General features: G+C 42.6%; 1 protein-coding gene across 1 annotated transcript in view; it reads right to left on the bottom strand.

Annotated features, from left to right (window-relative positions):
- The window catches only part of LOC308100154 (spectrin beta chain, non-erythrocytic 1-like), a 134,376-nt gene that overhangs the window by 99,459 nt on the left and 12,124 nt on the right, over nt 1–22,793 (bottom strand). The window contains exon 2 of the mRNA XM_080449074.1: nt 812–1,093. Within this exon, the coding sequence (XP_080305200.1) occupies nt 812–971 (160 nt within the window). The 5' untranslated portion in view covers nt 972–1,093. The remainder of the gene's footprint in view (nt 1–811; nt 1,094–22,793) is intronic.

The following is a 22,793-nucleotide window of genomic DNA, read 5'->3' as shown; positions in this document are numbered from 1 at the left end:
AGCGCAACCAAACATAAAATGACATGTCTTAGTTCTACTGGATCTCTTCTCAACTAGTCCCTCCCTAACATTTTCATCTAGTTTTTATTTGTTGACGAAATTGTCAATATATTTAGTCTTAGTTTTAGTCATCGTAGCTTAATTCTTATTTAATTTTCGTCAGTGAATAAAGGTAGTCGACGAACACTGCCGGTGGGGGCTCCTCAGCAGTGGTGGAAAAAGTACTCAAATTCTTTACTTAAGTAAAAGTACCAATACTGCAATATAAAAATACTCTGTTACAAGTAAAAGTCCAGAATAAAAAATGTACTTGAGTAAAAGTACAAAAGTATTGGCATCAAAATGTACTTAAAGTATCAAAAGTAAAAGTACTAAATATTTGAAAATAGCCGATCTACAAGCTCACAACGCGTCGCGATGCGACGCGTTGTGAGCTTGTAGATCTGCTATTTTCAAATAGCCTAGGTATAAAATAGGGCTAAAGTGGTTAATGTATGTTTCATTATATCATAGTTTATATCTGAAAAGTAACTAGTAACTAAAGTTTTCAAATAATTGTAGTGGAGTAAAAGTACAATATTTGCCTCTGAGATGTAGTGGAGTACAAGTAAAAGTATTGGAAATTGGAAATACTCAAGTAAAGTACAAATACCTCAACATTTTACTTAAGTACAGTACTTGAGTAAATGTACTTAGTTACTTTCCACCACTGCTCCTCAGTGGTATGTTGACTGACCAGTACAGCCACTAAGGATACAACAACAGTGCAGTGAGTGTGTATATGTACGGCGCGTCATGGCGTCCCTCCTACCTGCGAGGGCTTTGATTCGGGAGCGCTCAAACAGTCGTGCGGAGCTGTTCTCGTTGTCCCAGTCCTCGGTGTCCCAGCGGTTGTTGACGCCATCGTTGCTGTACTGCTGTGTTGCTTGGATCTCCATGTGCTGCTCCATGTGCTCCGCGGCCACGGACATCTTGACCCCCCTTGAACCTTCTCCTCCTACTTGGCCTCCTTAGTTCACCTGCTGGTCCGCCTCCTCGTTCGGATCAGGCTCGTTAGCTCGCTAGCTAGCGCACGCAGCGCTGCACGTCCAACCTGGAGCGGGGGAGAGAGAGAGAGAGAGAGAGAGAGAGAGGAGTTAGTAATCCATCTTCTATACCAGTGATTCACAAACAGTGGGTTAGGACCAATTTTGGGTCACACCATTTTGTTAATTCATTCATTCATTCACATTTTCTAAAATGTTTACAAAATATTATTTCACAAGATCTTCCCCCAAAATAGATTATTTATTTTTTTAGATGTGGTTGTACTGGACGCTGACCAGTATGACCACAGTGTTCTACTGTTCATCACTGGGAGCTGACCAGTACAACCACAGTCTTCTACTGTTGTACTGGGAGCTGACCAGTACACCCAAAGTCTTCTACTGCTGTACTGGGAGCTGACCAGTACAACCACAGTCTTCTACTGTTGTACTGGGAGCTGACCAGTACAACCACAGTCTTCTACTGTTGTACTGGGAGCTGACCAGTACACCCACAGTCTTCTACTGCTGTACTGGGAGCTGACCAGTACAACCACAAGGACAATGTAAGTACAATGTAAGGATGGTTTCTCAGCTCTTCAAATCAAGGTCGTGACATCATCAACATGTTCCATTTAAAACAGCCAGGAGAGAGTTATTTCAGTGAGAGTTGCACCTGTGTGTGTGTGTGTGTGTGTGTGTGTGTGTGTGTGTGTGTGTGTGTGTGTGTGTGTGTGTGTGTTGAGAGAGGGAGCTCTGCCCTCATTTTATTCTCATAACCTCATTTCAAGTGCATCTCAAAATCTAGTCAAGAGCGGCTCCCTCTGGTGAGAACATGGAACTACACCAAAGCAGAACGTCTGCATAGCATTTCACACCATTTTCTGTTTGCACCACCCACACACAGGCCTGTAAAAAAATCTAAATTACACAAGCATGAACGCGCGCACACACACACACACACACACACACACACAGGAAAGTCCCTGCTGTACTCAAAGACCTGGGAGGTTTCATGGAATAGCTCCATGTTAAACTGCAGCCAACAGGATCATTGTTGCTCAGACATAAATAAGGCACAGCTTCCAAACACAACAAACTTACTTCACATCACTAATCACATGTTTTTTTTAATTCTTTGTTCTCCGGGGTGCCCCAGGGGTCTATACTAGGCCCCCTCCTTTTGTCCCTCTACACCAAATCCCTTTCGCCAAAAAGAGCCAATCCACAAGCTCACAATAAGTCATGGGCTTGTAGATCAGGTATTTACGGCAAAGATATTGCAGCACTGCAACAAACCACAGACAAGCAATCTGACTTCAGCTGAGAGTGATTCAGATCTAGTCCAGAGGGTTGGGATCTGGAACAGGAGGAACGGGATCCAACATTGAGGAACCGGAATCGGTTCCATCAGATTTGGAACATTTCTGGAACCCTTTTTTATCCCACTGTCAGAGCTGGAATGTGGACTTCACGTCTGCTATACAATTACCAGTGGTTTTCAATCTTTTTTTCATTTCAAGGACCACCATAACTCTGAGAGTGTACAAATGGAACCAAATCAACCCTTAAGAATTTGGGTCCATTTGGTTCCATTTGAACACTCTCAGAGTTACAGACCTGTAAGGTCCTCCCCTATAGGAATCGTTAAAGGAAAGCGTAAAGGAATCGGCCCGTTAAGAGGGAATCGTTAAGGAAGCGGAATCGAGTCAGCACAAGATAATGAGCAGCAGCAAGCAAATTAAGCAAAAAAACTAACAAACGCATAATACAAAATTAACGACACAGTGGTTGTATGCCTCCAAAAAACTGTTGCCATTAGCATCCGTGTCTTTCCAGACTCATACTGTTGTATATGAAGTGAATCATACTGTAGTATATGTAAGTGAATGAAGACTTTGAATGAATTTAATGAGCGTGTTTTGTGAGGTCCCTTGACCTATGGCCTCTGACCAGCTACTTCAAAGCACTTCATCCTTGAGTCCAAGTGGATGTTTGTGCCAAATGTCATGACATTCCCTCAAGGCGTTCCTGAGATATCGCGTTCAGAAGGTTGGAACGGGCGAACCTGAAAACATAATACATCCGGCCAAGGTTTTCAGCCGACTGTCTTTGATCCAATATGACATTGGGCTCACAAGAGAAATGCTATGTTGTAGCTGTAATTACAGCAGTAATATAGAAAGAAATATATAGAAAAACTGAGATGCATCGTAACATTTAAACCTATTCAATCCGGGAACGCATCGGTGTCGTTTTAGATTTCTTTGGGCTATTCAAAAATAGCAGATCTACAAGCTCATATGAGCTATGAGCTTGTAGATTTTTTATAAATCGTGATTTTTTTTTTGCAAATCTTTGAATATAAATATTTTAAAAGCAATTTTCTTTCACTCAAATCTTTGCTTCTGGGGGTTTCTCAAAATATTTTGAGATGGGGGTCTGCGGCCAAATACATATCTAAAAATGTTTTATAAATCCTAACAGTATGTTGCTATATCAGTGGTGCTCCAACTTTTTCATGTCAAGGACCCCCAAAATTATCTGTATTTGGCCACGGACCCCCATCTCAAAATATTATGTTCCAGGGATGCCCAGAAGCAAGTATTGGAGTTAAAAATGTTCACTTTAGAAATATATATATATTCAAAGATTTGCAAAAAAACAACAAAAAAAACACGATTTTTCCAAGAAATAGCCAAAGAAACCTAAAATGACATGGATGCGTTTCCGGTCTTCATGGATTAATCATTAACAGGGGAAATCGTAATCGAATCGTGATGTCAGTGAAGATGCACACCTCTAATGGCCTGCCAAGTTAACATCTAGCTGGTAGAATAGGATCTTATCATCAGCCACGTTTGGCTGGCCAAAAAAATGCCCAACCCTGCCTCCATCCACGGCTGTGTGCCAGTGGAGGCATAATAAAGGTTTTGTTACAGCTCAGCTGAAGGAATGCAACAGTCATTGAAAATAACTCCTGTCAGCGTTTAACACAGCAGACCAATCGTAATGAGAAAACCATTTGGACCATGGTGAGGTCAGCAGCTCCCTGGTCAGTCTGACAGTCAGCACACTGCGGCATGACACAGCAGGTAGCGCACACACACACACACCCACACACACACACACACACCCCAATGTGCCACATACTAAAGTTAGCATAAATATGTGCATATGATTATATCTGAAAGTATGTATGGGAATCATTTCAAGACTGCGCAAATGCAGGCATTGTGTGTGTGTGTGAGTGAGTGAGAGAGAAAGAGAGCAGTGCTGCCACCCACTGCACAACCACTGGTCAAACAGCCGTGCTAGTGTTGCTAGGCTAAAAATAAATTGCCTGTGTGTGTGTGTGTGTGTGTGTGTGTGTGTGTGTGTGTGTGTGTGTGTGTGTGTGTGTGTGTGTGTGTGTGTGTGTGTGTGTGTGTGTGTGTGTGAGAGAGCTATGTGTGTGTGTGTGTGTGTGTGTGTGTGTGTGTGTGAGCTATGTGTACTCACGCAAAAAAAGGCAGCAGAGACACTTACAGTACCATCAGTGCATAAAGACACATACAAGAGTTGGAAAGTATGTCAGGATAGATGAGAGCAGAGGAGAGCAGAGGAGAGGAGGAGGGTTATGCATCATCACACCATATAGACTAGAATGGTTATGCAACGTTAAGCCTGAATAAACATATTGGCAAGGCTGGCCAAATACCTTCTCTCTCTCCCCCCTTCCCTCTCCCTCTCTAACACACCCACACACACTTGTCGTACCATCTCTGACCACTAGAGGGGTCATTATTGATTGAACAGCATCTGTATTGAACCTGTTCTCCATTAGCCCGACCGAGTCATAGGGGAGAAAATCCTATTGTGTGTCCTATTAGTTATTTATAGTGAACATGATGGAGGGAGGGAGAGAGAGAGAGAGAGAGAGAGGTGGAGAGGAGTAAGGACAGATGGAGATGCAATGCGGAGAAAGGGAGAGAGACAAAGGACGTGAAGGGAGTTGGAGAGAGAGAGAGAGAGGGAGCGAGGGAGGGAGGGAGGGAGGGAGGGAGAGAGGGATAGTGGCGGTTTTAGGACAGGAAGGGACAGAAATAGCAGAGCAGAGAAAGGACAGATTATGAAATATAGCTGCAGAGCAGTGATTCAGGGCTCCAAGCCAACATGGATGTTTGTTATGACATGGTACAAGTTATGAGCTGTGAGTCCTCCAAACCTTTCACACACAAACACACACACACACACACACAATTCAAAAGCATCAAAAGTAGCATATCCACAAGCTCGAAACGCGGCGCAAAGCAACACGTTTTGAGCTTGTAGATCTGCTACTTTTGATGATTTTGAATCCTGAAAAGTAACAGTTTTGGACATGTGAGGTTTCCACCCGACAGAGACGATATAGTATATATAGAGCGTGCCAAAAATCCTGAAGGGGGCGTCAACAAGTGTCTTTTGGTAGCGGCGGACATCTTTGAGGGGTAAAAACCAGGTTGACTTAACATTGCACGTTGGCACGCTCTATATATATATATATATATATATATATATATATATATATATATATATATATATATATATATATATATATATACATACATACATATACACACACACACACACACACAGTAACATCCAGTATCGAACCCGGATCGCCAACTCACCAGTCCGGCACGCAACAGGCAACGCTAAGAGATCTAGCCGGAGTTACGGCCGGGCCACTTTTGTGGGGGTCGCTACACTCAACCCCACGTTTCGGATCCCACTTCCGAAACCAGAGTAACGAAACAGTACCTGAGCTAACTCTCTTTGGCGTAAGGGGATTGTTAGCCGAACTGGTGAGCTTTGAGTCGTGGTGGGTTCGATCCCAGCTCGGGGTGCTGCACTGATTCGTTACAATACATACACACACACACACAGTTCTAACATTAGTGCTTGGTTGGTTGTTAATGTGTTGAATCTTCTCTCCGTCTCTCGCCCACGCTCTCTCGCTCTCTGCTGTCATCTGTTACACACTCCCCCCCTCCCTCCCTCTCGGTTTCATCCTCCACTCATCTTCAGTTTGCACATGTTCTTTCACTTGCTCTCCTAGGTATTTCACTCTCTCGCTCTTTCTCTCCTACAGGTCAGCATTTATCTCCCTCACATTCAGTCTCACTCGTTCTCTTTTCTTCTGTATCTGTCCGTCTTTGTCTCTCTTCCCTGCTGCTCTTGAAACTAAAATCGCTCTCCCTCTCATTCTTAAGACAGAACCACAGATCTCCATGGATACCAGTGCTCTGCTCTCCCAGGATGCATTGTGGGAAGAGTCTCCGCATCGGGACGTTGACATGGCGACACGTGGGGGGGGGCTTCAGACCACAGAGAGAAAACTACACTCCCACCTTACATAACACACACAGTGGGGTTTAAATCTACATAGTAACAGCAAGCATTACACCCACAAACTGTACACGCACTCACGCAGCTCTCTTTCTCTCTCTCTCTCTCAGAGTTAGGTGCACCAGTGCCATAGCCTGACACTCAGCCTGAATTTATATTTCGTTTCACTCCATTATTCAGTCTGAAAGCCCTCTCAGTGCAGCTGTTTTCTGAGATGGGGGCATGGCCAAAGTGGGACTCTTTGGTGATTGGTTCGGCCGGGCCGTTAGATTTTCAACAGAGAAAACCCCGCCTTTCTACAGCGTCACCAAACCCTGAATGAGAGGCTAGTGATTCAGGGGCTGGAGCCACCGAGTACCAAGAAAACAAGAAATTATTTAAATAAATCATAGGCCACAGGCGTCTCTGCCTTATCTATACAGTATATGAACACATGTAGAGGAATTCATGTTGACAGAAACGTGCTGTGTATTCACACACACATTGTAAATTGCTTATGTCTTACATAAAGAGCAAAGACTCCAAAATAAATGCATTTACATAGTGACATATATTGACAAATATGTCTTAAGAAAGTTAGCCCTGGCTGAGAAGTGGCAGGCATTATTATTAACTAGTCCATACCCGACAATGTGTGCAGCCAAACTATATTCAGACTTTTGGGTTATGGGCTCTGTATGCATAGTTTAAGTTTTGGACAGTGTTTTAATCGTGCTGGTGTCAGTGTGGTGTGGTGTGTGTGTGTGTGACAACCCGGTCATTTATGATCTGGTGTGGAATCGTTGCCACCCACAACCATGAGAAGTTGATGTCGACGCTGTTTGAGTTAAGCTATAGTGCATGTGTCAATGTGCATGCTAGTGGTATGGAGATGATATCCAAAGGCCCTCCTGCTCATAAAACGCAGTGTGTGTGGACACAGGCCCTAAATGAAAGTCCTTAAGTTTGCAGCGTCTGTATATTCTGCTGTTGTCTCTGTGCCGGTATGTGTGTGTGTGTGTGTGTGAGTGTGTGTATTTTATAAATGTGGACCCAAATAAAGAAATTAAAATGTGTGTACAGTGTGTGTTCACACCAAGTTAGTGTAGCCAGCTGCAAGACATGCCATAGCCTGCGGGGCTGTAACCATGACGACAGATCCCATAGCCTGAACTCTGAAGCGAGGTCACATCATGCTGTCAATTGGCCAATCATCAAAAGGTCGCGCAAACGTCACTTTTCCTTGCCATCTATGTATCATTCAGCTTTCAGCTGTTTCACTGCCTGTGGCAAAAAAAGGTTATTTCATGCCCTGGTAAAAGTCTCTAGATTATTTATTAATAATTTAATTAGATCTATGTGTACTGTATGTGGCAGTAGAACAGTAGGTACAACAACAGAGGAGATAAATCTCCCACACAACTGTAGAGTTCGCTAAACGTAATTATCCTTTGAGTCCGTGTAGCCGCAAAGGTCCGGACAGCGGATGCCAATGGGTTCAAAGCAACACAGGCTGCATTCTATATGGGAACAAACTAATGACCTTCTCCCACACAGCTGAAGGACTTGTGTCATGGCAGGAGGCCATTGAGAAGACTAGAGCCCGACTATATTGGTCTGTCCAATATAAGGGTGGTTATTTTGACTATATCTGCAATTATTTACTTGTTTAGCTTGTTCATTGTATAAATAAAGTGTACTTTTCCTATATTGAAGTTTATATAGGCTACTTAAATTTTTTTATTTATCAAAGTTATGTGTTGATTTGTATCCATTCGTTTGCTTAGTTAGATATTCTCAAATCCGATGCAATTATTTTTTCAAAATGACAATATGAAAATATTGCTGACTAAATAAATATCATATTGGTCAAAAACATTGGTAGTCTGTGTTCTAGGACTTTCCAAAATTGGGATTGGACCCAAAAATGTGGCATGGGTCAGTCTGTAGAGAAGAGGTCTACTGTTCTAGCCAATTATTTCTGTGCATTGCTGTTGTCCTCTGATGTTAATCATTTCCTTCAGCAAAGCTTCAACAAGTTATTTATTCAGTATAATTGGGTTCTGCTTGGATTCCGTTTAACAATCCTGCCGACCGAAATCACTTGACGGTTCAAGGTTTCATTATTGGGGTGGGCGGGGGGTGGCGCATTAGCATTTTACCGTCTCTGGCCTGATAATTCATCAAGTTCAAGTCCTTTATCGTCACAAAATAATACAGGCGATGGATGTCCTCAATCAACCTTGCCTCAAACCATTTTTAGCAGACGCTCCAGCTCATGTCCCTGCAGACATGAGTTGGTGACCAGATTTACACCATGCTGGACCTAGCAGACCTTCACAGCTACACAGACATGGAAGTAGAATGTGGCCTAAACTTATGACAATCAGAATAAAGCCTATAATCAGATGAATCAGATGTTAAATGCTGTTTTCACATTGGCAGCTAGAAAGCTAAAATTCATTTTCAATGGAAGCCGGCCATGAAGATACAAACACGCCTGACGTTTGCCATTGTACTTGGGCTGCTCTTTTTTTCTCTCTACACCAAATCTCTTGGCCAAAAACAGCAGATCTACTTGTAGATCTGCTATTTTGGGCCAATGTCCCCCCCAGAATAAGGATGCTGTGGTTTAAAGGACACTTCAACCTTCACAACTACTACTGTACTGTCACTGTGTGGGACAAACTTCATGCAAAGTAACACACTCGCGCACACCGCACACACACTATTACACCTGTGTGAATTCTCTGGTTGAGTTTCTGTGTGTAGCCTAATATGTGCGCAGCGTGTCGCATAGTTGTGCATGTGTTCTATCATCCTCCCAGAAGCCTGCAGTTATCTGGGCCACTACAGTTCACAACCATCTAGGACACAACATCACGCACACACACGGCTATTTTTGCCACTTTTATGTGACAATGTAGTATGTTGAAGTAGGGCATTCATTTAAGTAAAAAAATATGGAGATGCAAGGTTTCTGCAGGACAGCAATGGTAAACTGGCAGAAAAAGACCTGCTCGCTGCATAAATATTAAGGAAAAATCTTAGACAGAGACTTAAGAAAATAGAATTTCTTTATTTTAAATGCTCATAATGTGCTCTGTGCTCATAGTGAGGGGTGAATTAAAATAAGCAAACGTTTCAGTCCTGGGACCATCGTCAGTGCTATATGGGTGGATCACAGACAAACAAGTTGCTTTTATAGGGCTCTGGACAGCAACAAAATGCAATCTCTGTCCCCTGCATATTTTGAGAACTGTCTGACAGATCAACTGGTCATGTGTATTATATTACAGTGATGTGGGTATGGGAAGAAAAATAATCAAGGGTTGAAAACAGGTTACTAAAAGTACAACATCTGCGTGACAAGATGTTGATATAATTATTGCTGGTATCAAAGCACATCATTTAACATTAAACTGCATAGTATGTACATGTACGTAATGCAATTTAATGTACTGGGACACTTAATACACAGACTGACAGTCACTGAAATAAACACGTGTACACACGCACACGCACAGGAAATTACTAGTCTGCCGGATGGAGCGCGGGAGAATACAGACAGAAGAGAGACAGAAAGGACAGTGAAATTAAGACACATGAAGAGAGAGAGATACAGGCAGGCAGACAGACAGTGTATTAAGGAATCCGGTCACATTCCCAGGCAATGCAGTAACATTCTGTTGCGGTCTGTAGTGTGTGTGTATGTGTATGTGTATGTGTATGTGTGTGTGTGTGTGTGTGTGTGTGTGTGTGTGTGTGTGTGTGTGTGTTTGTGTGTGTGTGTGTGTGTACATGCAAGCCACCTAAGGATCAAACGTTTTCAACTTTGACCCAGTGTGCTGCAGACCTTTATAAGCATGTCTAACCAGAGGGGTTGACATACTGGCTGGGGCGTGTGGTTCTGGTGCGTTCAGTGACATCACACTGGGGCGTGTGGTTCTGATGAGTTCAGTGACATCACACTGGGGCGTGTGTGTGGTTCTGATTAGTTCACTCCTGAGCCACTCTGAGAGGCCCCGTATAGACTGGCAGACAAATCCAGTCAAATCCGATTTATTTCTCAAATCCGATCTTTAGGCCCAACTGTTCACACTGCATTTACAAGTGATCAGATCGGATCTGTCACAGATCTGTGTGTTCAGACGGATTTAAACAACGTCAGCCCAGAGCTGCCCTGCATCGACATATCTGCTTTGGATTGCCGTGGTAACAATGTAGGAGTCATGACTTTTATCTCTTTTTATGTGTTCTTCAAATTATTTCATTTTCCTCTGACATTGCAGATATGACCTTGGGAACCCATTTTCTGCCATGCCACAAGATATGTCTGTCTTCATATATTGCCTTGTTCCTGTATATTCCTACAAGTTTTGCTTGTACTGAGGCATCCCCCCAAAGTAGGAGACATTGAATTTCTCCGTCTGTCCACTGAATGCTGCTCGCCATTTCTTCTGTAAAACTTATGCTGCACTATTGTTTTGTTTTCACTACGATTACCCCTTGCGCTCTTTCATAGAATCAAAGACAAAGACAAAATCAATTATCGGGTTATGTAATGACGTCAGTGGCACTCGGGTCGCGGAGCAAGTGACGTTTGGACAGTTTGATATGAGTCTTGGGTGGTTGAGCAGGTTGAGCAGGTTACTGCGTTCAGACTGAGACTCTTTAGAAATCAGATTTGAATCAGATTTGAAACCACCTCTGAATGTGGCTCAAGTTGGATTTTGTAAAAATCTGTGACTTTTTTCTGTTCAGACTTCATAAAACAAATCGGATTCCAATCTGGATATGGCATAAATCTGATTTAGGCTGGATTTGGCTGCCAGTCTAAACAGGGCCTCTATCCTGAGCCACTCCATCTCCTGAGGCCTGGCGGCCCCCAAATTGAGAGCCACTGTCCCACATAGGACAGGTTCATCTGATTTATAAATCTCCTGGATAGACAAGAGCTGCCGGGAAACACTGTGGGCTGCATTGTGGGGAAAATGTTTTAGTAACTATAGCAACACATCCACAACTCTCACACAATGCAGGTTTTCTGTGTGTGTGTGTGTGTGTGTGTGTGTGTGTGTGTGTGTGTGTGTGTGTGTGTGTGTGTAGATATTATCCAGATCTGTAGCCGGATGAACTGAATCCATTCAGTGGGACTCTCTGCCCTGTCATGTGAGAATGTCACACACACACACACACACACACACAAAGCCAAGTAGAGAATAAAAGAGAGGAATGTTGACCAGCCGACGGAACAGATGAGGTCATCTCACCAGAGAGAGAGAGAAAGCATAAAGCCAGGTTACAGTCAGTGTGTGTGTTCACTCTCCTAAAGATTTTTTCTTTCTGTCAAAGGATTCCCTCCACCGACCCACATTCATTCACCCACACCCATAATCCATCCAACCCATAATCCATCCATTAACCCATCCATCTATCCATCCATCCATCCGTCCATCCTCACAATAACAACATATGGCCATATCTCAGCTCTCAACCAATCAGATGAAGCCTACCTGGTCAGCATCAATAAATCATCAAGCCACGTTAGCTCGCTACGCTAGCGCTGATAGAACAACACAGGAGGACAAACAGGAAGTGATGACACGTAAGGAAGTGAAATATTTATCGCCTAAAATGTTTGAAATTATGGGGCGGAAAAATCAATATCTGAAAAGGCCTGTCTATAAAAGTACAAAAAAATTACGTTTAACATTTTTGAAATAAAGTTAAAAATATTTTTGAATGTTTCTAACATACAGTAAAAGGAATGTAGTTACAGTGTATCTGAGAGGTTCATCATGAATTAAACATATTGGTCATGTTAGCCTGGTCATGCGTGTTCAGAGAGGCGTGTCCACAATCACAGCAGTCCGTGTTCTCACACACACACACACACAGGTCTGTCCAGCCACTTTCTCATGCCATAAAAGATGAATGAGTCCTGAGTGGTGTGTGTGTGTGTGTGTGTGTGTGTGTGTGTGTGTGTGTGTGTGTGTGTGTGTGTGACTCTCTCTCAGACACAGATGTCTTTGTTCAGCTGGAAACGAAGAGATGTCATAGCATTGCATCAGCTCCACACGCACGCACGCACGCGCACACACACACACACACACACCTGCTGCAGAGGTTAACAGACCGAAAAAATAAATCCATTAATGTTAGATACTAAAGAGTTGCATAAGAGTCATATTTAACCTGCGCACACACACAATACATGTGCTTGTATGCACACAGCAGGCCAAAAAAAAGTGTGCATGCACACTCAAAAAGGACAATCCTCACAGATGTGCAGAACACACAAACAGTACATGCACACACATACAGTACACATCTGGTTGATAGTGGAATCTCTATCTCTCTCTCTCTCATTAAGTGTGTGTAGCAGCCTTTTCAGTCTATATGTCTGTCTGTAACCAGTAACTCTGACTGACTGACTATAAAGGTTGACTGTCCAGGTTTGTTGTCAGAAATGCTGCTTGGCCAACAGGTAGATTGAGTGAACAGAATGAACACACACACACACACACACCCCTGCGTGTTGGCTTGGCAGTCTGCCACAAAGACTGAAGCTATGTTATTACCTCAGATAATATGCATGCACAACTCTCACACAATGCAGGTTTACCTGAGGTAGTGTGTGTGTGTGTGTGTGTGTGTGTGTGTGTGTGTGTGTGTGTGTGTGTGTGTGTGTGTCACATCCGAGTGTGAATTTCAACAGGTGCTGGAGAAAAGAGTCAAGTTACAGAAATACAAAAAAGTTTTATCCACACACCATCTTGAATGCTCCCAATAAATACACTGTGGGAGCATTCAAGATGGTATGCGGATGGACACCTTTTTGCCGTTTCCCTCAATGACAGCAAGTACGCACAGATGATCTGCAGGATGAATGATTTTCCCTAAACTCTACAACATAGATTTTATCATCCGTCCGTCCATCCACCCACCCACTTATCCTAAGTCAGGTCACAGAGGTCACAGTTCCAACAGTGAATCCCAGATTTCCCTTTCCCGGGCCACATTAGCCACTTCTAACTGGGGGATCCCGAGGCATTCCCAGGGAGATTAATCGCCCCACCTGGTCCTTGGTCTGCCCCGTGGCCTCCTCCTCCCCCCACCTGGTCCTTGGTCTGCCCCGTGGCCTCTTCCTCCCAGCTGGACGGTCCTGGAAAACCTCCCCGTGGAGGTGACCAGGAGGCAATCCTTACTAGCAATCCAAACCAGCTGATTTGTATTATTTTTGTATTTTGGAACCCGGGACATTATGATCGCATCGCAAAATCCCCTGATCAGCGGTTTTGATTCCCAAACGGCCGGCCCATCTGCTGTATGTTGTTTCCCTACTCTCTCATCCGCATTTCCTGTCTCTCTCCACTGTAACTGTCAAATACAAGCCAGATGGCTACCCATCAATACAATCTAGTACAATATGATTTGGTGCATTAACAACATGAATATTTGCGCCCCTCCTTTTCTGGGCAGGTCATAATAGGCAAACATTAGGCAAAAATAAGTGAACATTGGCCCGGACCGCTGGCCTTGTGGTCCGGGCACCTAGGCTGCAATGCCGGTTCGAGTCCCGATCCCGAGGACCTTTGCTGCCCGCCTCCCCTGCCTCTCTTTCCCCATTTCCTGTCTATCTATATACTTTCAATAAAGGCAGAAAAGGCCAAACAATTATAGGTCATCTACAAGCTCACAACGGGGCACAGCGTAAAGCGTTGAGTGTGCAATTTGGTGTAGTAAAAAAAGGAGGTGGCCAAGTACACACACACACACACACACACACACATATATATATATACAGTATATAGGGCTGAAGTGGTTAATATGATGCATTATTATTAGCATGTTAGACACATGACTCCAGATGCTCCATGTCAAATTCACACAGAGATGAAACGCTGTCTGTCTGAATGGACACAGTGTCTCCATGGACAGACAGACAGACAGTTCAGTGTTGACAACAGAGCTAGGCTGGGGAACGCAGCACAGACTCAACTCTACATGACATTTTAATCAAGTTAAACTAGAAGGTCATCATAGATTAGTCTCACAGCAGCCACACGATTACATCAAAGTCTGAGGCACAACTACTGAATAGTGGTTCAAACTAAAACAAGACGGTTTAATAACGCTGTGGCTTCCCTGTTCACTCTGTGTTCTGGAGTAGAACCCGACCAATATATCGGCCATTATTTGATTGTATCAGCAATCATGCCGCCAATGTGTTCCTATTTTTAACAACCTTCAACCTGGCGTCCCTATTTTCTGTCATTATAGAGGAGGTCCAGAGATGTAGTAAGCTCTTCTTCACTTATAATTTGAGCTCTGCTCACACACACACACACACACACACACACACACACACACACACCTTTGTTTTCTGCTGCAGTCTCCCAAACAGAACACACACAAGAAAACAGCACATTACAAAGAAACGTGAAAGGACATCACATGACCGCCCCAAAAATAGACGACTTGGAAACAGCCAAGTTCAGGGAGAAAGACGACAATAAACCAGTCTGGTCCAGTTCAGACCAGACCACCACTTTCACAGAGCAGCAGACATGGTCAGTTCACAGGTTCCATCCAATAAAGCATTCAAGTCAAATACATTTTTCAGTTGAATACCATGTCTATCAAATTCCGTACAAATGTAACCAAATGGACTAAGTCATATTCTGTAACTTTCATTTTAGTAGTACGCTTAGTGTTTTTTTTCGACACCTCTGGTAGCTCTGTTGTCATTACAACGTCTGTCTATGGTCTGATAGAACTGCGATTCCCAGAATTCAGTTCAAGACAAAACCACGGAATTACCGCTCCAAAACGATTGTTGCGGACTCCTAGTGCAACATTGTTCAAAACAGTTTTTATTAGGAGGACTTCACTCATTTTCAAATTATCTCCATGTAATTGGTAGTAGACAGCAATGGTGCCATCTTAATAATGAGCATTAGTGAGGACCGATTATATGAAAATAAGGTTTACCTTATATAAGGTAAACCTTATATGAAGATGAGGTAAATGAGCCTGCCTGCTTGCTCGGGGGATAAATTGAATATTGACCTCAAGGTCAAAATTTGTGTCAGATCCTGTGTCTAGGTGAGACATGACCTTTGACACGATCTAAATGTCTCAATAGAAGAGCAGGGAGACAAAATACAACCACCCCAATTGTATAAGTTATATTGTTTTAACACTCTACCATACAGATTGGACATTACATTTTATTAATTTAAGTTTAATTGAAAAAGATACAAGGTATGACTTCAACTCTTGAGGATTTTCCAGTGCACAGAATAGCACACAACAGGACATGAGCTAATAGGGCGGAGAGTTCAAACCAGTGTGAGGGATGAATGGAGAGAGAGAGAGAGAGAGAGCGAGAGAGCGAGAGAGCGAGAGAGATGGAAGTGAAGGAGGAAACAATGTTGGGAAGAGAGAGAGAGAGGAAACACTTGAGACAAGCTTCCAGGGTCAAGAGGACACTTCAAAGGTCACTCCCATTGGTCTATCTGTCCATCTCTCGACAGTGGTTCTCAAAGTGGGGTCTGGGGACCCCCAGGGGTCCTTGGGGGGGGGGGGTTCCAGATTATCCCTTCACACGGGAGAACATTTTACATTAAGAGAACCACCATTACAATAATATCTCTGTCGGGTGGAAACCTGTGTTTCCAAAACTTTTACTTTTTTAGGATACAAATTCAAAAATAGCATAAGTATCAGAACTGCAAACTTGTAGATCTGCTACTTTTGATGCTTGTGTGAAGCTGTAGTATGATCAAGTAGGGCGTTAATTTAAGTTAAAAATATGGAGATAAGAGGCTTCTGCCCGACAACAACAATATATTACTTAGTAACTGGTTACTGGGCAGGGGGCGAGAGGGAGATTGAACCTACGGAGTGCAGAGTACAGGACATTCCGCGGTGCATGATGATGCAAACAGCCAGCTCCCATCATCCCATTTGGGTGGAGGGGGTTGGGCCAGAGCCAACAGCCATAGTATTATCATAATAATAGTCATAGTGCTGTAAAGAGCTTTACATAAAAGCCTCCAAATGGACTAGTGTGTGTGTGTGTGTGTGTGGGGGGGGGGGGGGGGGGCATTATGTTGTATTGTCAGTACACCAGGAAATCAGATTTATTGTTAACTCATTCACTGCCACAATTATTGCTGGCCGCGTTTGCCAGAGATTTTTCATCGAAAAAAAAAAGTACTCAGGAGCCGAGATACAGAATTTTAAAGTTTTAAGTTCTCCTTGGTCTTTGGGTCAAATTTGAAACAAAAACTAAAAAAAATAATAAAAAAAATTGGAAAAAAATAAAATTACGTTTTTTACGTCAGTGGCAGGATTGGTAAACGGGAAAAAATTACGTTTTTTACGTCAGTGGCAGTGAATGAGTTAACAGATTTATATTAATCTACTTTGTATTCTGGGTTTTTTGTTTTGTTTTTGGGGTGGGTGCCACTGGGTGGGGTTGGCTCTGTCTGGCCCAATAGCAATATTCTCATTTTGTTTTTAACGCTTTGCTTTCGGACACTACTTGAGAGCTATATATCAGTGCCTTCTCCCTTAGATACAGTATGTCACGAGGAAAACTTGAGAGAATATCCCACTGATATTGTCCCACTGATATTGTCCTAATGTGTGAGGGGGCCGTGTTTTTTCGATTAATGTTTTCATTTTCTTTTTTTAAATGTTTGGGGTTAAATGAAAAAAATAAAATACATTTAATAAAATTAATGAAAAACTTATTAGGAGGGCAGTATGAGTCACCAAAACCAAGGACTGTGTTTTCAATGAATCCATCATGGTTAAAATAGAGTTTGAAGTTACAATGGGTTTGTATAGGCAGGGGGCGTGTCTGATAAAATAACAAATTTTGTCTGGGGTGTTCACAAAAGCCTGAGCAGACGTTAAAATGACCCCAATACATATCGTCATTGTCGGGTGGAAACCTCATATGTCCAAAACTGTTACTTTTCAGGATTCAAATTCAAAAGTATCAAAAAATAGCAGATCGACAAGCTCAAAACGTGTCGCTTCGCGCCACGTTTCGAACTTGTAGATCTGTTATTTTGGATACTTTGGTGTGACTCTGTAGTATGATCAAGTAGGCGATTCATTTACGAAAAAATACAAAAAGTTAGAATTATGGAGATGGGATGTTTCAGGCATTAATATTAAATATGAATGATAATGAAATAAATATATAAATATGTTCAGTGTGGATTTTGGACAAGCTTTAGTGTCAGTTCCTCCACTCCCTTCCTAATCATTCTCCCTGCCTCACTTTATTTGTAATCCCTCCCTCCCTTCCTTCCTTCCACACACACACACACACACACACACACACACACACACACACACACACACACACACACACACACACACACACACACACACACACACACACACACACACACACACACACACACACACACACACACACACACACACACACACACACACACACACACACACACACACACACACACACACACACACACACACACACACACACACACACACACACACACACACACACACACACACACACACACACACACACACACACACGTTTGTATTACTATACTTGTGAGGACATCAGCATTTTAGGACGGCATTGAAAATAGCCGGAAAATAGCCGATCTACAAGCCAACCCCTAAACCTAAAATGTGTTATACCTATTCCAAAACCTAACCCGAATATTATCCTAAATGTAAGTCCAACCCTAAAACAACCATTTCTCTTGTGAGGACAAGGAAAAGTGTCCTCCCAATGTCCACTTCCCAAAATCTACTATACTTGTGGGGACATTTGGCCCTCACAAGTATAGCAATACAAGTACATATACACACACACACAGAGCACGCAAATGTTCCCCTCTTCAGCCTCCAGATTGGAGTGTCGTCATGGCGATCCATCCTGTCATATCGCCCTGGCTGCCTGCCACACACACACACACACACACACACACACACACACACACACACACACACACACACACACACACACACACACACACACACACACACACACACACACACACACACACACACACACACACACACACACACACACACACACACACACACACACACACACACACACACACACACACACACACACACACACACACACACACACACACTCTTCTCTCACTGACCCAGTCGTGAGCGTCTGTTGCTGCAATGCATTGTGGGATGTCAGATATAATCTATTCCACAGGCTGTATATCAGAGTGTGTATGAGAGAGACAGAGGACAAAAGGAAAAAGGAGAGAGAGATAGCATGTAGATTTTTTAATAGATATAGATATAATTGAGTTAGTGTATGTGCGTGTATGTGTGTGCATGATTTTTCCACAGCTCACACCAACCGTCTATCTAATCTGTCCACTGTGTGTGTGTGTAAAGGTGTGTGTTAGCGCCCCGCACGCGTGCGTGTGTTGAGTGTGTGAGTGTGTGTGTGTGTGTGTGTGTGTGTGTGTGTGTGTGTGTGTGTGTGTGTTTGATAGTTATTGGACCACTGCAGGCTAATCTCCCATAAAGCCCCACAGGGATTGCTGAGGGATTATGGGTATTGTAGTTTTTATTATAGTTATGACATAGCTCAGAGAGCAGCTCTTTAAGTGCTTAGTTTGGTATTAGTGTATCAACGTGGAGCCATGTTCACCACAAACTAACAACACACTGTCAAACACTGTGAAAAATGAATTGGCTTTCTATCTGTGGCACCACAAAATAGGGCACTGCTATGCCCTATTGGACAGAAATTGGGCCTCTTCTTTAATTCCTTCACAGGTGTTACCAATGATACTGATGAAGGCTGTGTTCCATTGAGAGTAGCACAGCAGTTTTCAAACGTTTTAATTTCAAGGACCCCCATAACTCGGAGTGTACAAATGGAACCCATTTAGTTCTATTTGTACGCTCTCATAGTTACACTCACCCGTAACAGGCCATTTGGAACTCCCTCAAGGAACCATGAGGGTACGGACCACACTTTGAGACCCACTGGTGTAGCAGAGTGTTTTCCAGTGAGCCAACATGCACAATATCAGCACCCTGACCAGTTTGACCAGAATGGAACAGAGCCTTCATTAGTATCAATGGTAAGACCTGTGAAGGAAGTAAGGAAGAGGCCCAATTCCTTTAGCCTTTTCGAAACAAGCTAACAATGCTTTTCAGAGCGAATAAAAGCATCAACCTGTACGAATGATCAATCACCAAATTAATAGTTTGAGTTATAGTTTGTAAGGACCTTTGGGGTTAAAACAAAGTGGACCCTATGGGTCCTGTTGCACCCTTTTTAAAGGGGTAGTTCACCCCCAAAATAACTTTTTTTCTATTGATTCCTCACCACCTGGAGCCTTGAATTCATAGATATTTTTTAGTTTTTGTCACATTCCTAAGCCAATAATTTGATTTTAATAAATTTGTCCCCATTGATTCCGGTAGGAGACACAAATGCATTTGTGTCTCCTACCGGAATCAATGGGGACAAATGTATTATAATCAAATAATAAAGGAAGGAATGCGACAAAAACAAAAAAATATCCATGAATTCAAGGCTCCATGGGGTGAGTAATCAATAGAAAAAAAGTTATTTTGGGGGTGAACTACCCCTTTAAGAGTTCCATTTGTACATGCTATTTTCTTTGCTCCTTCTCCTCCCCAATTTAGTCATCATGCCAATTAATTCCTCCCACCGCTTGCCACTGCAGTTGTATCCTACTGGCTCACCTGCCAGTGAGGAGCCCCCACCGGGAGGACCAAACTAGAGCCTCCAATCCTATTCCTCCCACTCAACATTCCCCGCTGACAGGTGCCGCCCCCAGCCCGTAGGGAGTATGTGCAATGCCGTGGTGGAAAAAGTACTCAAATGTTTTACTTAAGTAAAAGTATCAATACTGCACTGTAGAAGTACTCTGTTACAAGTAAAAGTCCGGAATTCTAAATTTACTTGAGTAAAAGTACAGAAGTGTTGGCATCAAAATGTACTTAAAGTACCAAAAGTAAAAGTACAAAAATGTTTGAAAATAGCCGATCTACAAGCTCACAACGCGTCGCAAAGCGACGCGTTGTGAGCTTGTAGATCTGCTATTTTCAAATAGCCTAGGCATAAAATAGGTTCTAAAGTGGTTAATGTATGTTTCATAATATCATAATTTATATCTGAAAAGTAACTAGTAACTAAAGTTTTCAAGTAATTGTAGTGGAGTAAAAGTACAATATTTGCCTCTGAGATGTAGTGAAGTAGAAGTAAAAGTATTGGAAATTGGAAATACTCAAGTAAAGTACAAATTCCTCAAAATTGTACTTAAGTACAGTACTTAAGTAAATGTACTTAGTTACTTTCCACCACAATGACAAAATATCACCCTCCCCCAAACACAGGCCAATTGTGTTCGTATAGGCGCCCGACAAAGCCGGGTGCAACGCGGTGAATTCGAACGCCTAGACTCCGCGGTGGCGGGCGGGTATTTTTTTACCCCTGCGCCACCTGAGCGCCCACATTTGTACACTCTTTAACCCATTAAGACCTGGAACTGTGTCATTTTTAGATTTGAGCTAAAAAGCATTATTTTACACTTTGGGCTATTCAAAAATAGCAGATATACAAGCTCATAGCGCGGCACCGAGTGCCGCGCTACGAGCTTGTAGATCTGCTATTTTTGAAAAATCGTGAAAAATGTGTGCAAATATTTGAATATATATATTTTTAAAGCGAACATTTTTAACTCAAATCTCTGCTTCTGGGGGTCCCTGGAACAACATATTTTGATGGGGGTCCGCGGCCAAATACATATCATTTTGGGGGTCCTGGACATGAAAAAGATTGAGCACCGCTGATATAGAAACATACGTTTTTCAGAAAACAGTTGAGATTTAGGAGACATGTAGAATCGGCTTCAGGTCTCAATGGGTTAAGAGTTCAATTCATTTATTCTGAAGTCTATTTTGAAGTGCCAAGGTCACTTGAAAACTTTAGAAGTTTAATTTAGATAAATGTCTAGTCACCACACACACACACACACAGCAGTGTTCTGGGATTTGTGCTGTTGGGCGGTAATGTTAGCTACACTGCATGAAACCATCCCCCCTACATAATCAATTGTGTGTGTGTGTGTGTGTGTGTGTGTGTGTGTGTGTGTGTGTGTGTGTGTGTGTTCAAGGACAAGTCACCCCTTCCCCCTGCTGCTCATTTTCCCATAATGCCGTTGTGTCAGCAGCCCAGTGGTGGAAAAAGTACTCAAATTCTTTACTTAAGTAAAAGTACCAATACTGCAATATAAAAATACTCTGTTACAAGTAAAAGTCCAGAATTAAAAATGTACTTGAGTAAAAGTACAAAAGTATTGGCATCAAAATGTACTTAAAGTACCAAAAGTAAAAGTACTAAATATTTGAAAATAGCAGATCTACAAGCTCACAACGCGTCGCATGGCGACGTGTTGTGAGCTTGTAGATCGGCTATTTTCAAATAGCCTAGGTATAAAATAGGGCTAAAGTGGTTAATGTATGTTTCATTATATCATGATTTATATCTGAAAAGTAACTAGTAACTAAAGTTTTCAAGTAAATGTAGTGGAGTAAAAGTACAATATTTGCCTCTGAGATGTAGTGGAGTAGAAGTAAAAGTATTGGAAATTGGAAATACTCAAGTAAAGTACAAATACCTCAGAATTGTACTTAAGTACAGTACTTAAGTAAATGTACTTAGTTACTTTCCACCACTGCAGCCCCTCATGGGTAAAGCAATACTCTGGTGTAAATCTCTGTAATACCACACAGTTACACACACAGTATATTTTTAGCTGTGTGGTTCAGTAGGTCTTTATGTTACATGTGTATTTCATGAAGTGAACACACACATCTCACACACATGGACCAGACCAGCGCGTTCACAGCGAGAAGTGGGCGTGTGTTCATGATGTTTCTATGAGAGTCTCTAGTCTCACAGTGGGCCTGTCACAATTATTACATAATCTAATCACAATTATCCTATATTAAAATTGGCTTAAGGGAGGAACGGCCAGCTGGAGGACCACGTCGTTACATTCATGTCACTATGACTCAGCCATAACCATATAAGGAGTTCCCAATGCAACTACGCCCAAACATGGAGTGTGTTATCTAACCTCAATATGTCACCGGCTTCGGATGCTGTCAATACACTGAATGGGACATTATCACGTTTAATTAGACTATTGATTGTTGTAAGTAGATGAGATACTGACCTACCGACGGGGCTCAGTAGGTGATTTGTCGTTATTCTGTGGGTCGATGAAAGTTGGGGCAAACGCTCACCACAAAACATGATTTACGATTCTGTGCCTATCGGTACATAACTCGGACGGCGCTGAGTCAGCTCAAGCAAACTTCGCAACGTACGGC

The sequence above is a fragment of the Gymnoscopelus braueri genome (assembly GCF_963280865.1).
Source record: "Gymnoscopelus braueri genome assembly, chromosome: 14".
NCBI lineage: Eukaryota > Metazoa > Chordata > Actinopteri > Myctophiformes > Myctophidae > Gymnoscopelus > Gymnoscopelus braueri.
This window is presented reverse-complemented; position numbering and strand designations above follow the sequence as displayed.